At 42.9% G+C, this 15,911-nt stretch overlaps 1 protein-coding gene across 3 annotated transcripts; it reads left to right on the forward strand.

Moving 5' to 3' along the window:
• The first annotated feature begins 433 nt into the window (after positions 1 to 433).
• On the forward strand, positions 434 to 14,868 carry LOC108939366 (natural resistance-associated macrophage protein 2-like). 3 transcript variants are annotated; one of them, XM_018760651.2, is made up of 17 exons: positions 434 to 673; positions 4,239 to 4,325; positions 5,383 to 5,528; positions 5,829 to 5,951; positions 6,053 to 6,172; positions 6,451 to 6,557; positions 6,641 to 6,711; positions 6,810 to 6,877; positions 8,049 to 8,204; positions 8,909 to 9,067; positions 9,169 to 9,255; positions 9,495 to 9,614; positions 9,696 to 9,845; positions 10,209 to 10,282; positions 10,377 to 10,530; positions 11,361 to 11,414; positions 14,118 to 14,868. In XM_018760651.2, the coding sequence occupies exons 1-17, from the start codon at positions 631 to 633 to the stop codon at positions 14,193 to 14,195; spliced, it is 1,797 nt and encodes a 598-aa protein (XP_018616167.1). In that variant the 5' UTR covers positions 434 to 630; the 3' UTR covers positions 14,196 to 14,868. The 3 variants fall into 3 exon arrangements, with proteins under 3 accessions (XP_018616167.1, XP_018616168.1, XP_018616169.1); XM_018760652.2 differs by lacking the exon at positions 434 to 673 and adding an exon at positions 1,148 to 1,821; XM_018760653.2 differs by lacking the exon at positions 434 to 673 and adding an exon at positions 2,293 to 2,386.
• Positions 14,869 to 15,911: the final 1,043 nt, after the last annotated feature.

The raw sequence follows: 15,911 nt of genomic DNA on the forward strand, positions 1-15,911 counted from the left end.
AACACCCTGGTGTAACCATGATTGTATTTTCTGATTTACAAAGGAGAAAAGACATACCCAAATACAGTGCTTTAGGGTGAGGATGCTGGTGGTGGAGCTCGAAGGTGTGGTAAACTTCCGCTGATGGTGCTCTGTCTGTTATCACGTTTCATTCATCTTTTTTCGCCGGTTTCTACCAAAACGACCTGTTCTGCCCGTGTTTATAATATGGTCAATAAAAGTCTTAGATGTATTGCACTGAAATAAAAATCCTCTGATTGGTGTCAAAATACATGTATTCTCATAAACAAAATGTGTTTAAATGAAATAAATCGCACATGATCTGCAAACATGGCAAATCGTGTTTGAAGATAGATTCGGAGGCTTAAAGCTCCGCTCCCATGTAGTATTGTAACGTTGTAATGTAACCTTTCCTTTCTTCTCTCCGCTCGCCCGCGGAAAGCAGCTCGATCTCCGAATTTCAGAAGCCGCTTCCTTGTTCTGTGACGAAGTAGCCATAAAAGACGAGTCGCAGAGACGGAGTTCCTTCGGCACGCGGGGAGCCACGCTGGCAGGACTGAGTGGAGCTCAGTTCGTGTAAAAATGAGGCGACATTAGCAGAGCAGTGAACGTGAACGGACGGCGGACACCATGAAGCGTTTTAGCTCCGCCATTCTCTCCGTTTTCACACCAGGTGAGGCGATACTGCGCCAGGCACGGAGCGACGCGTTGCCCGCAGCACTGCACCGCCACCATTCTTCCGTTTTTTTACAGAAAAGGACTTGGAGACTCGGGTTTTTTTCCGAATTTACGTGCTTCGTTTGCGTTCTGCTCCTGAGAGTTTTGGGTTTATTTCGGATTTGGCTGGTTCTTACTTCACAGACAGCAGCCTGCGTGCAATTCATACATATTTACATTGTTAAAACTGAGTATGATGACAACATATCAGGTATTAACAGGTTAGCCGATGAATTATTAACTGCTCGAAGAAAAGTGATTACAGAAAGTGCCGATTTGTAGACTCAGACTGACTGAGCTGAAAGTTGCACAATAGTTTAACCCGGCCTTGTAGTGTATTTCGTAAGCTCCTTTACGAAACCGTTAAAGGTTGTAAAGTCAACATTTTGCCCCAGCAGCCTGCATACTATTGGAATTTCATGAGATAAAGGAAACTATTCATCCAGAATGTGCAATGGGTCGGATTCCTCCATTTGTTTAGGTGCCGGTGTGTGTAACGACCTTTCCACACAGTGAGCCCATTCACTGGTTCCGACCCCTTGCGTAGCACCGCGGGGGCGGGGCCATGACGACAGATGGCGCCTATTGGTACGTTTCCAGGGGAGGGCGGGATTTCGGAGAACGCCGACAGTTTTGATTAAATATTAATACGATTGAACGGACACCAGTCCTGTCAGGAAAGGAGCATTTCCGCAGTAAAAATATTTGTTTTTAATTAGCCACACTTTCCGTATGACAAAGTGAATTTTCAATAACAGCATATATTACGAATAACCGTGTCTCCGTACTAATTCAGTTATTTTCAGCTCTTATGTGACACAATCTGTATAAAAATTCACACCGCTGTCTTACGGCTTTTACCTGCCTTTACACGACAGTGCATCGCGTTTCACCAGCTCTTGGCCTTTCGCTTTAATATGTGATTGACGGACTTGAGCGACCAGCAGTCGGACACCCACGAAAACTTCTTAACCAATAAGAGCAGTCGGGGGGCGGGTCTTAAGGAAACGCATGTGGCGCGTGTCACATTCCGAATCGCCGTGGTCGTTCCTGTCCGAAGGACTGCCTCTGTAAAATAGAATCACCACCGATTCATATACAGTGGTAAGGATTTACTTTGTTTTTGTGTCTCATTGGTTTGGACATTCTAGATGGTAAACGAGGTGTGCTGTCGGAGGAGGGAGTTAACTGGAACAGCGGACGTAACGGCGGGAGAGACGGTGTGCTGTGTGTCACCCTACAGTATTTCTCTTTTACACTGTAATAGCTTGGTACTGGTCAAGCCTCAAGGACACGGCACTTTTGTTTATCTTGTACTGAGGTGGTGGATTTAGTGATATTTGGAGGACTTGTTCTTGGCACAGCCTTCATTCTTGAATGAGTGTGTCAGTGTGTGTGGTCTGAGTCCTGTGTGTGTGTGTGTGTGTGTGTGTGTGTGTGTGTGTGTGTGTGTGTGTGTGTGTGTGTGTTCAGCTCTCATTACTACTAGTGTTACATTGACGCACTGGCAGCGAATGACACTTGTTACAACCCTTGGAACTGTAATGTTAGAAGTGCTCTTGCTGTGTGTTTAAGGAACAATAAGGAGCGGAAGCAAAAGGCTGCTGGGTTAATGGCTTCATTGGATGAAAAAACAGCTACACACCATTGCAGCTGAACGACAAAGAACGTATGAAGAATATTTACTGGAAATTGCACTTGTGATCGCATTGCAATTATTTTGCCAGAGTTGGTCAGTGTTGTTCATTTTTTTACAGACTGCAGTCGGTGAGTAATTGTGTTCAAAGTCAATTTTACTGTCATTCTGCCTATAGGTGAGTAACACATACAGGAGAGTGAAAACCCGTTTCTCTCTGGACCTCCGTGCCACATAAAATATAGAGTGCAGTTTGTTTTTTTGTTTTTTTTTTTTTTTTTTTTTTAAAAAAAAAAAAAGATAAATACAGTAGACGAGTACAGAAACAGGACAAGACGGTATAGTACGCAGGCCAGAGTCTGGCGACAATGTACACAATAGATAAAATACACAGTCAATGCTGTAAAAATCCACCCATCCACCGTCAACAACCGCTTATCCCAAGTGGGGTCGCGGTGAACCGGAGCCTAACCCGGCAACACAGGGCGCAAAGGGTGGAGGGGGAGGGGACACACCCAGGACGGGACGCCAGTCCGTCGCAAGGCACCCCAAGCGGGACTCGAACCCCAGACCCACCACAGTCAAGACCCGGCTAGATCCGGCTAAACCCGCCTGGAAACGCAGATTGTTTTGCCACACTGGGGTTTTTTAAGGTTGCAATAAAGCAGTCCTTAAATGGCTTTCTTACAGACTTAATTACTGTTTTCTGCCTTCACTTTTCATGTGTTAATGTTGAGATGATCTTTGGACTTGCAACAGACTACTGGAGATCAGCATGAATGGCATTCGCTCCTGAAATAGTTGACTAAGGCCTCTTAACACTGGGAAAGGCTCTGAAGCAGACTTTGACTGTCTTGGGGTCATTGAGTCTAGCTTTGCGGTTTCTTGCTCCAACGGGCCCAGTTGTATGTGATTCTAGGCTGGAGGCCCTAAGTAGACTTGTTGTAGTCATCTAGGTCTGCTTAGTCTGCCGTGGTAACCGAGTACCGTTGTTAATCTTGGCTGTGGATGGGTTTGGTTACCTGCTAATGTCTTGAGTTTTAATGTTCCCCTTTGCTTATGTAGAGTATTAGCATTGTCTACGGTTGGTTGTCCTGTCTTTGTCTGTCTGACTGAGTTTCACTGGAAGGTGGGTTTATTGATAAGGCAGAAGGTGGGGAGGGATATCGGGTCGGTGGTGAAGAGGACCTCCCAAAGTTGGCTGGGTGTGTTCGTTTTGTGACTTAGCTGCATTTTATACTAGTGAGCAAATTCCTCATCTTTAATAAGCCTAATATGATTGCTGCCCAGGTTACTCGGGTTCTCTGTGAAGACCCTTTTCTATGCGTGTGATCTTTGTTTAGTGCCTCAGATAAAGATTTATTGAGTTTTTTGGGAAATATGAAAGGAGATTGCAAGAACTCACAAAGCCACTGGAAACCTGATATTTAAAAATGTGTTCACTTAGTAGATCTTTTTAGTAGCAGCTTATCTTCAGTTTGTAAGTGATTTTCTTTATTGATGTATTAAAGTGGTTTGCTCTGTTGTCATCAGGCCTGCACATTTCAGATTTACCGATTGAAATTAATTTTCTGCATGATGCTCTTTTTATATGTTGAGTGTCAAAGTTTGTACGATAATTTCAAAAGCTGCTTTAGTAAGAGCAAACATGGCACTTGAGATGTTTTGCATTCTTTCTGCATACATCTCATGTATTTATCAAGGTAATTATCCATTGACCTTCCCATTGTTCAGTTGTGTGTCCAGCTGTCTTTACCTGTCCTCCTTATTCCTGTTGTTTCACTGTGGACCGATCAGGTTTCTCTTGCACATCACTTTCCCCCCATTTTTTTCTGAATTTATTGTGCATTCAAAGCTGTAAAGTCAGGGGTCTCTCTGTTTCCAGACAGGGTCCCTGCCCTTCGGAATACTGACGTCTTCCCACTTCCGCCCAGCACCATGGGGACAGAGGAGCAGACAAGCGTTCCTGAAGGTAACTGCTAGAAGTGTCACTGAGGGTGCCATTGCTGATCACTGCTTTCTCGAGGAAAGAGGCCAAGGTCCTCCTACATGATAAGAATATCATGTTGGGGAACATGGGAATAATAGTCAAAACACTAAAAAAGATTAATAAAACAATCAAGTTGTCTTGTGGACTGTTGTTTGATAGTCCAAAGACCAGTGGGGTTCCAGTTTGAGTAAAAAGTACATTTTGTAAATTATCCAGGAGCAAATATTTCAGGGATAAAGAAATCAGCAGCATGCTGATAAATAAAGCGTCTTCAGACTTCAACCAAGCATTTCTGCGGAGGATGTGCGAGTTGGGTGTTTACTTCGAAAAAGCGTGATGTGGTATCATGAACCAAGTAAGAAGCCAATTAAACACCGAAGCAGTGCTGGGGAAAACAGTTTTTTCTCTCACTTGTTTGGAATGGCAATAGAGCTCTTCCCAGAGCTCAAGCTATCTTGGGCTGCACCCTGACGGTTCTCTCATTTCTCCAGAGTCTCCACAGTTCCAGCTCAACACAGGCATAAAAATTCCCGGGTATTGCTGACACGTATCCCCCAGACCGCATCCGGCGTGGTACTGTGATTTTTATAGGCACAATTCTGTGTTTATGGGCTGCAATGTTCTTGGAAGTGGCCAAGCTCAGGTGCTGGAGACCTTGCGCTTATCAGCTTTACTTTTACAGACTTAATGAGGCTGCGAGCAGCAATCGGATGTATGGCTTTCCTGTTGACTTTGGCAAAGGGCGAAGCAGTTATGGCTTTAAATTTTGCAGTGGTTGTTTCAGTTGTGTGTTCGGGTTTTTTGACCAATAAATCCTGACTTTGTCTTGCGTTTTGCTGTGCAGGCATTCTTTGTCCTACAGTGTAGAGCATAGAGCGTTTGACCATCCCTGGACCCTGTTGTTCCCTGGGAGCGATTCTTTGAGGATTCTCTTATCCTTGTCTTGATGTTGACTGAGCTTATGCGGAAAACCAGTTTTGAAACGGCTGCTCTTTCATGTGCTCTCATCTCTGCCCCTTGTTTCTCTCGTGTAACGCAGGAGAGGTTCCTCCTGAGAATGGCGATATTCAGGCCACCCACACGCACTACAGTTCTATGCACACCAAAACTTACTCAACTTCCAAGGATGAGGTCTACACCACGTACTTTGAGGAGAAGGTCCCCATTCCACAAGACACCAGTGAGGTACTGAGGGGGGAACATTCCGGATGTGCTTGATGTCTGTAACCAAACTACCAAGACAAGTATAACTTTCAGCAAATATTTTTCGTATGTTCTTTATTACTCAGCTGTCCTGGTGTGCAGCTGTTGGTTTATCCATAGACACAGGAGAATCTTTAATGAAGTAGTTAAACCAGCAGTCAGGATGATTATTACTTAAGCGCAGCAGCACTAGCTGTAACATGAAAACTGAACTGTTGTATAAACACTGCAGTAATTATCCTTTATCCTTCTCTCCATCTCTCCCTTCCTCACTCCCTCTAGACATGTTTCAGTTTTCGTAAGCTTTGGGCCTTCACAGGCCCAGGATTCCTCATGAGCATTGCCTATCTGGATCCAGGCAATATTGAGTCTGATCTTCAGTCTGGTGCCAAAGCAGGGTTTAAGGTACGTGTCCTTGACCTGTCGGTCGCTAAGGTAGACATGTTTGTGAAGCTGCCTCAGAAGACCTCCCTTAGAGTTGACTGTAAGATTGTCGACGTCCCCAGTTATTGTGGGTCCTGTTGGGAGCCACCATCATCGGACTGCTTCTACAGAGGCTGGCGGCTCGCCTTGGTGTTGTCACCGGCATGCACCTTGCAGAGGTCTGCAACCGCCAGTATCCCACTGTGAGTTCACACTTTGTATATTGCTTGCCGTTTGTGGAATGTTTTGGAGGGATTTGTCGATGCTGGATAAAGACAGTTGACAATAAATTGGCTTACATCAATGTATTCTGTTAACATCTCTTAAATTGTGGGACTAAATTGAAAAAAAATCAAAATAATTCTATATTTGAAGTATTTACCTTCTTGCCTCGATGTCAAGAACATTGCAAGACCTTTGGGTTATGCCCTTGTCCTGTCTGTTGTCTACTGTACCCCTTCTTTTGCTCCTGCCTTTCTAGGTACCTCGCATCATCCTCTGGCTGATGGTGGAGTTGGCTATTATTGGCTCGGACATGCAGGAAGTAATCGGCTGTGCCATTGCTTTCAACCTCCTTTCCGTTGGCAGGTAAGATACAGGTTCAGTCGTTGAAGGGTTGTAGGTATAAGAAAGGTGTATCTTCTGAAAAAGGTCTTCTTTCATCTCTACAGGATCCCACTGTGGGCAGGAGTTCTGATCACCATCTTTGATACGTTTGTGTTCCTCTTCCTAGACAAGTATGGTGTGTGTCTCTATCCATTATAACAGTTTATGAATGTTTATTGAACCACTCAGATCAGAGTGTAGGAGTCGGTAATTCTATCCCTTGTCTTGCTCAAGGCCTGAGAAGGTTGGAAGCTTTTTTTGGGTTCCTCATCACTATCATGGCCCTTACATTTGGATATGAGGTAAGTTTCATATTGCTTTGAAATAATGACCCTTATGTTTAACTTATGTACTGTACAAAACACACACACACACACTCTGACTGAAACCGGTTGTCCCAAGTAGGGTCGCAGCAAACCGGAGCCTAACCCGGCAACACAGGGCATAAGGCTGGAAGGGGAGGGCACATACCCAGGACGAGACGCCAGTCCGTCACAGGGCACTCCAAGCAGGACTCGAACCCTAGGCCCACCAGAGAGCAGGACCCAGCCAAATCCGATGCGCCACTGCACCCCCTCCTGTACAATACAATTTAAGTTTATATAGCTCTTTGTGCTGAAGATAGACTTGGTGTCCATTCACAAGGTTGTAGCTGGAGATGACATACAGGACACATTATGTATTAAATTAAGTATAATTAAAATGTACAGGAATAATGACTAAGTGACTCAATGCTTCAATGTATATAATAGTGTCATAAACAATGAACATTAAAATGAAAGGTTCAGATCGAAAGTGTAGAAAATAAAGCTCTGCGGGACACACAAGTCACAGTAACCTCAGACAGCCGGCAGGCCACCCCTCCTGGGCCTCTTGTCTGTTCAGATCGGTTTAGGGTTTGTTAAAGTGTTTGATCCATCATCTCCAGAAATCTCTTGAGTTGTCAGCTGAGATTCCGAAAAAATTCCTCTCGCATCACATTCTGAAATCTGAACCTTTCTGGCGTTTTAGGATGAAGGGGCCCCAAGTGTCCCCACAGAGAATAGACACAGTAGTAATGGGATACACACATATATCCTCCAAGTTTTTCTTAAGTTTTGGAAATACTTTATTTGTATTATTTATATTTATTTAACATTGGCTGGTTTTTTTTTTTTTTTTTTTTTTTTTTTAAAAAGCAAAAAAATTAGCTTTTTCTTTATTTGCTGTATTTCTTGAAGTTTTGTCAGTTAGGAATCATTTATTAAAGGAAAGTCAGTGCGATGTTCCCACGGATATGTTAACAAATTTGTGAGACAAGGGGGGGGGGTATGCATTTTGTGTGTGTGTGTGTGTGTGTGTGTGTGTGTGTGTGTGTGTGTGTGTGTGTGTGTGTGTGTGTGTGTGTGTACAGTACTGAGGCCTTCATCTATCCAGTACCCCCCTCCCCGAAGTGACCTGTCTGACCCATTGGGTGGTTTGTGTCTTGTGCAGTATGTGACGGTGAAGCCCGACCAGGGCCAGCTGCTGAAGGGGATGTTCTTGCCCTACTGCGAGGGCTGCGGCCCCGTGCAGCTGGAGCAGGCGGTGGGCATCGTGGGCGCAGTCATCATGCCACACAACATCTACCTGCACTCTGCTCTGGTCAAGGTACTCGAATTGCATCACCTGACCAATGACGCTGCGCACGGGGATCGAGAGGGATCCCAGGAGCTCTTTATTGCTGCAGTTTTGGACAAACTCATGTTCCTGTGTGGGGGTGGGGGGGGAAAGGGTTAATTGCTATAGGGCCAAAAACTGAACATAATCATGCCTTCGCCTTTAAAGGTTTCGCATGAGTCGCATAGCCTCTTTAGAATCAACCGGAGGATAATAACCTGATTATTAATTTTCGGATGTCTTCAATTTCTGAAAAAGTCAAACCGATAGATAAAGGGTTTTGTGCAGTTTCTGCTGTTTGTTACTAACATTTCTCAAAGGCTGGAGAATTGCTGATAATATTATTGCTGTTCGTACTGCCTGTAGTGTGTCCCGCAGTACGATATGTATCTCAGCTGAAGGATTTACAAAACATTAATGCTGAAAATTTATAATTTCAGATACACTGAGACAAGTATTTGCGATTTGCTGTATTTTAAAATTAATGAGCTAAAAACAGAAAATAGGGGACCTTCTAATACTCAGATTTATTTTACATAATCTCAAATATTATTGTTTCAGCTGAGCTGTTGATGCTGAATGACACATTCTTATAAAATCGGGTTTTAAGATGGTGAAGAAATGGAAAAGCCGCTGCACTATGTCAATTGTATTATTATTGCAAGCTTATTTATAAGAGTTCCTGTCCCTCGCAGTCTCGGCAGGTTGACCGCACCAAGCCAAGGGAGGTGAAAGAGGCCAACAAGTACTACTTCATCGAGTCGACAATCGCGCTGTTTGTGTCCTTCCTCATCAACGTTTTTGTGGTGGCTGTATTTGCCGAGGGTTTCTATGGACGCACAAACCTCGATGTGGTGAGTCGATGCGCGTGCGAACCGGAACCCGCTTTCTACTTCCCGTGTCCGTTGCATGTGCCGACATGGATGCTGTCCTACAACTGTTTACTCTCTTTCAGCATAATGTGTGCAATCATTCTGGCAGCCCGCATACACACCTCTTCCCACAGGACAATAACACCCTGCAGGTGGACATCTACAAAGGGGTAAATACACCTGTGATCCTGTGAAGTGTGCTACATTCTCCACACTTTTTTACATTTATTCACTTCACGGATGCTTTTCTCCAGAATAATATACAAATCAGAATGAATTTACAAAAACTGCGGAAGTCTAAGAGTTTGTGCTCCTTGAGGTCAAATGGCCGTCGTCACTTTTTGACAGCTGTTTGATGTGTGCTGGCTGTGAGAATGGGAGAGATCGTATCCGTCTGCCTGCATGATAGGGGGTTGTGCTCGGCTGCTTTTTTGGCCCTGTGGCGCTCTACATCTGGGCCGTGGGGATCCTGGCTGCAGGGCAGAGCTCCACCATGACGGGGACCTACTCAGGGCAGTTTGTCATGGAGGTGAGTACTGTGTCCCTCTGCTTGTTTAGCCCTAACATGTCATGGGACCCATGGCTCAGAGCCTCCATTCTCTATCCCCAGGGCTTCCTGAACCTGCGGTGGTCTCGCTTCGCAAGGGTGCTACTCACGCGGTCCGTGGCCATCGTTCCCACCCTGCTGGTGGCCGTCTTCCAGGACGTGCAGCACCTGACGGGCATGAACGACTTTCTCAACGTGCTGCAAAGCATGCAGGTCGGATAGCGTGGGGGACAGTATTATCCAAAGAGCTAGTTAAGAGCCCCGTGTGTGTGTGTGTGTGTGTGTGTGTGTGTGTGTGTGTGTGTGTGTGTGTGTGTGTGTGTGTGTGTGTGTGTGTGTGTGTTTTTCTCTCCCCCCCAGCCGATTCTGGTACATTTTATGGTGCTTTAAGAACTTAAGTGTTTTTCAGTATAAATATACTGTACTCAAGATACTAAGGGAGACATTACAATATATGACGATGTTGAACCGAGTAGTACGTTACATTTGATCACGTGAATTGATTTACAGGACCCCCTGCCCCCCCAGGGATGGTTTTTCTTTCCCTCATTGTGTCTCTCACCTTCTGTTTCTCAGCTGCCATTTGCTTTGATCCCAATCCTTACCTTCACCAGCCTGCCCTCCCTCATGAGTGAATTCACTAATGGACTGTAAGTATCCTGGTCCTTCAGCTCTGAGGGAACATGGGGAAATATGTAGACCTTAATGGTTTATGAGCTCATTGTGTATTTTGTCCCTCTGAAGGTTCTGGAAGATTGGAGGAGGAATCGTCATACTGGTAGTTTGTGCCATCAACATGTACTTTGTGGTCGTCTACGTCACCGGCCTGAATAGCGTTTGGCTGTACGTGCTGGCTGCTCTTTTGTCTGTCGCCTACCTGTGCTTTGTAGGCTACCTGGTGAGTGGGGATCTCGCAGCACACTTGCGGAAAACACTCTTTCTGTAAGAAGGTTAATGCAGTCAGATCCCAGTAATGAAAATGATTTGATTAGAAATGAATTAAACAGTTTGTTGCAATATATGTAACAAACCAGCATTTCCTTGTATTGCCTTCATCCAGTTGAAAAAAGATCAGATCTCAAATCTGGACATTAACTTCCAGGTGGAGCTGAGACCAAAGTTCAGATATTAAGTTCACATTTTACACTGTTGCTTAGACACAAGAACTGTCAGGTTTCACGTTGATTTTATTGGATCATTAAACATCCTCAGTTTGTGTTAGACTCAATATTCAGAACAGTGCTTCAGTACATTACATTTACATTTAATTTGTCTGATGCTTTTCTCCAAAGCAGTTACAGTGTTAAGCCACTTATAATTATTTACCCATTCATACAGCTGGGTAGTTTTACTGGAGTTCAGGGTAAGTACCTTGCTCAGTGGTACTATGGCTGGAGGTGAGATTTGAACAGCTCTAACCACTACGCTGCCAGCCTTCCTAAAGTTTAAACCATTTTTCCCCCATATAGGAACTCGGGTCTTTATTTATTCATTTAAAAAAGACAAGGTTCTATTACTGATCCAGTCCTTCTACACATACGTACAGTTTGACTCAGCTCAGTCTTTTCATTGCAATGAGCCTATTGCAGCACTAACCCTAATATTACAATTACTTGTTGACAAACGAGTTGCTGTTCCTTCCCACAGTGAAATGAGTGGCACAAAAAAGTGAGTCTTGCGCTCTTGCTGCAGACACATCAGACCCATAATTCTGTTGTGTGTCCACAGGCCTGGCAGTGTTTGATTGCCCTGGGGGTGTCCTGTCTGGATGTCTGTGGCAGGGTAAGGATCGGACACTCGGTCTTTATAGAAGAGCAGCCTGAGTTTGACAGCTGAACCGTACCTAGTCAACGTGCCTTGGGGCTGCCCTCGCTGCAGGGGAGACGAGGTGGTGTCGCGGGCCAGCCGACCACACTCTTCCTTATGCTTTGAGCAGCGTGCTTGTATTTGCTGCTACACCTGTATTTGGTCAGCTGGAGATGTGGCCATAAACAGTGGGCATTTACAGTACTTTGGAAGGAATGACAGCTGGTGACCACACTGATTTTGACAGCACCATATTTTGTGTATTGTACTTTCTTTTTGGCTGTCTAAATGGCGATACCTTGTGTGCGCGCCACGTTTTTAAACTACTGATAATATCCCTAACCCCCATGAGGACCGTGAAGGTACGAATACTCTAATGTACAAATCCAAAGTTGAGATTAACTTGAAATGTTGGGTTCGGTAAACTCAGAACAGCACATTATTTTAAATAAAAGACACATGTACACTTTCTCATGTTGACTGAAAGGTTCATTTCATGACAAAGAGCATCTGCTGGGTGACACGTGTGTGTGTGTGACATGTATTGGTCAGGCTTGTAGCTGCTGACATTTTTGGCAGGTGCTCATATTTGTTTTTAGAGAACTTTGATAGGCTGATTTCTCAAGGCAGAATGTTCTGGAGCGTTAAAATACACCTATTGTCAGGAATGAAAGTGTCGAACTGCGCAGAGGAGGAGCAGAGTGTAGCACACTCATTTTACTGGAAGGGAACTCATCTTTTTCACTTGTGTGATACAGTTTTTATAGCGACGTGCTCTCGAGTGTCTTTTTAAAGCTTTAAAATAATAACTGATGAGCTGGAAGCAACAGAGCTCCTCCTTGGTTGTTATTTTATACCGTGCTACCGTAATCGTAGAAATGCGGGAGAGCAGTTTTCCATCAAGGCTATAAATAGCCTGCATTTCCTTCAAAGTAACAATGGCAACAAGCTAATAAAATACTCTTATTAAGTCTTCTAAAGCGTCACTGCTGTAATTTGCACGTTTCGTTTCTTTTCACCTTATTAAGTTAGTTTAGTGAAGCAGCCTCTTTATGTGGCTTAAGCAGTGCTCCATAACGCATACGGAGCGTTTTGCATTTTATACAGACTGCTCTCAGAAGCCTTCAGGAAAACCAAATTGTGCAGCATGGATTTAATACACCATCCTGTGTACCCCAAATGTTCTGTATTGCTTTTCATTATTAATCGCACATTGCAAGCGCTGTTCATGATTGATATTTTGCATCACTAGTGTCCCTTTATTCTAGCAGGCTTGACATTAGTGACTGCCTCTTGTGTAATTACACATCTTATTGAATTCTCTCTAGATTATGCTAGAAATGATATTTGCTGTGCTGTCACTGTAAACGATTAAGTATTTCTTATTAATGGAAATATCCAAGGAGGAGAAAATAAAGCGTGTGCAGAGTTGTATGTTTAAAACATCACACTGGTTTAAAGTTCTTTAGAATAAATAATCTGAGTGACAGTGTCTGAGTTCTACGTCTGAGTTAAAGAGAATGTATATGAAATAAATATGAGCTGAAGACTGTGAAGTTTTGTTGTCCTTTTTGAGAGCTCTGGCTTCTCTTTGTGGAAAGTTTCAGTCCTTGTCACATTATGTTTGGCCAGTGAAAACTTCTGCTATGAGTTCAGGAAGCGTCAGGCCCTGTGTCACCTTGGGGTTATTTAAGGTCAGTCACTGCCAAGTCATATGAACGAGCATCTGGTTTTACACGAGGATATATGCACGGTGAAATGGTACTATATATTGTATTTTAATACTTTAGAATAATAAGCTCTTGTCGTAAAGGCATTTTTTTTTTTTTTGTAGCATTACAGCTTGTTTTCTACTTACGCCGCACATGGATGCGATGCTGAAGATGTACGGTATAAGTTAATCTGTTTAGTGTCACTTTGGTCACTAAATCGTGAAGGTTTTATGGAGTTCTGAGGAGTTGACGGCTAGTGCCGAGATTGACAAAAGGGCCCCAACCGAGCGCAACCTGAGCGAGGGGAGGCGCGCTCCCAGGTGAGGCCGTGGTGGACTGACGTTTGCATGGGGTTCACCGCAATCGCAGCTGTCATTAATGTGCATGTCCACGATCGGAGCCTTGTGTCTGAACGGCGATTTGCGATTGAGGTCTTTAGGACAGGTTGTAACATGTTACGAATGCTGCATTGGAATTGTTTAACAAGAGTTAAATCTTGAGGAGACCTTTTGATTCAATGATGTCAAACACAACAATTTTAAGGGCAAAAATAATTGGTATTCATCTGTTACTTGGTCAAACAAACTGGATTTAATCTGTATATTTTGTGATTTGTGCTTTAAAATTTTGACTACGGTTGGTCCCCGGCTCCCAAAATTTTTGTGGATACGAAAGAAATGTATTTAGTATTTATTCTTCTTCTTTTTTTTTTTTTTTTTTTTTTTTTTTAAGAACTTTTTGCTAATGGATTTTTTGAGTAACAAACTGTTGATCTAATTATATTCATCAGTCAGAGACTAACTGTATTCAGTTCATCCTGTAATCACCCCATGGATCACATAAATGTTAATTACTGTTAATTTACATGTGATTATATATGTTAATGGTGAGACGGCAGAAGTCTTACAACAAAGGACCAAGTATCCTCTCGTAATAACGTGTTTCCTTTGGTTTCTTTGCTTTCTAGCTGGGCATAGGCCTGTCTGGAGCCACGGACTCGTACCTGCTCGACGACATGGATGGCGGCGTGAATGCGGACAGGTAGCGGGGGCTCCGAGAAGCCCGAGACCCCGGAGAAAGAGATGGGAGGTGTTGGCACCGCCAGTCAGAGATGTACCTCCTCCTCCTGTAAAGTGCAGGACGATGGAGTACTTCCCGTTAAACTTGTTTCCTATGTCCCAGCACACGTGAGACTTAGTCTCTCGCATCTACACTTCACTGTATGCAGTACTGGCAAAGTTCTGGATCAGTCTGATTATGGGGTTGTTGGAACTTCAATGTTAAATTATATGTCAATATTCCATTATTATGTGTAACGTCTGCGTTTCCGTTCGTTTTGCTGGAGCATCTCGCTGGCAGCAGAGTCGATTTAAACAAGCGGCTTAAAGTGTGACTTATCAATGGAAACGTACCCTTTGGCCCGTACGGACCGGGCAGTCATATGACTCTACAAACTGCAGTGGAGGTTTATCATTTATAGCGCTTCAGCACTGGAGCTTTTGTATTTTGTATTTTAAGTACATATACAAAATAAAGAGCAGCTGTGGTGGTGCAGCCTCATCCCTGAATTGCATGTGCAGGAACTTTTCGTAAAGAAAGTTTAATTATTTATCAGCACATGCTGAACTCGCTCTTTTTATATTTTTATAAAAGTTAAATTACACACACTGAACCGATTTCTGATGTACAGGTAAATGCTGCAATTATTTTTCCTATTTTGTTGTTTTCTAGAAATCCTGAAAACCAGATATTTGTATTTAAAAAAAGATTTACTCATACAGAGCTTCTAATGCATTTATAGTTATACCTTTATATAAAATATGGATAATATAAAGAAAATGTAATGTGTTGAAGTATTTTTTTTCCTTCACCCTGAAAAAAAAACATTGAATATTAGTACTAAAATTATGCAAATATTAGTACTAAGAATTTTAATAATTTGCCTATTATATGAAAAATTGTTTATCATTGCTTATCTAATTGTGTTTATCTTGTCTGTGTGCACAGATGTTCAGAATGACATTCGCACCAATATTTTATAACACTGGAGGTTTTAAAAGTATATTAAAATCTGTCAAAATGATATGACAGCAGATACTTTAACAGGTAGTATATAGGGAAATGGTTCTAAAGAAGGGTCTGTCTACCTCCCTCAGCCTTGTGTCCAGTGTATACAGGATAGGCTCTGGGTCACCATGACCCTGCTTAGGACCAGTGGTTGTTGAAACTGAATGGATGGATTGTTCTAAAAGATCCAAATCATATAATGCATTAGTTTCTACATTTCTAAGTCTGAACATCTGCTCTTCATCATAATGATTCCCAAGCTGTGTGGTGAATTGTTGTGGATAATTATAGATTGCTTAGAGGCATTATTTCATTGGTTAAGTTTTGAAGTTTTGATTAGATGTTCCAGTGGAGCAGTTTTCTAATGGAATAATTTCACATATTTCAAAATGTCTTGTCAATATTTTTTTTTTTTTTTTTCTTCCCCCATGTCTGTAGAATAGTCATATAGGATCCTATCTTTAGCTTTGGATTTTGCATTAACTGCGTTGAACGTTGCATTATTGATGTTAGGAAAAACCAATTATTTTATAACCAATTTGATTCTGTCACTGAGAAATAATTAAATATTATAGAAAAGAAAAAGGTTCATTTTCTAAATGACTAACACCTTTTACCCCAGAGTAGTAATTAGAGATAAAGAAAAAATGATTTTTAAAATGAGTACCAACTCAGCTGTTGGGTTCTCAAGTCA

Source organism: Scleropages formosus, chromosome 19, assembly GCF_900964775.1.
Source record: "Scleropages formosus chromosome 19, fSclFor1.1, whole genome shotgun sequence".
NCBI classification, from domain to species: Eukaryota; Metazoa; Chordata; class Actinopteri; order Osteoglossiformes; family Osteoglossidae; genus Scleropages; species Scleropages formosus.

Bases quoted from the DNA above. Each gene is read 5' to 3' on its own strand.
- LOC108939366 (XM_018760651.2), top strand. From the start codon at position 631: ATGAAGCGTTTTAGCTCCGCCATTCTCTCCGTTTTCACACCAG. The intron at 8,205-8,908 runs GTACTCGAATTG...TGTCCCTCGCAG, and splicing joins TGCACTCTGCTCTGGTCAAG to TCTCGGCAGGTTGACCGCAC. The intron at 9,256-9,494 runs GTAAATACACCT...CCTGCATGATAG, and splicing joins AGGTGGACATCTACAAAGGG to GGGGTTGTGCTCGGCTGCTT.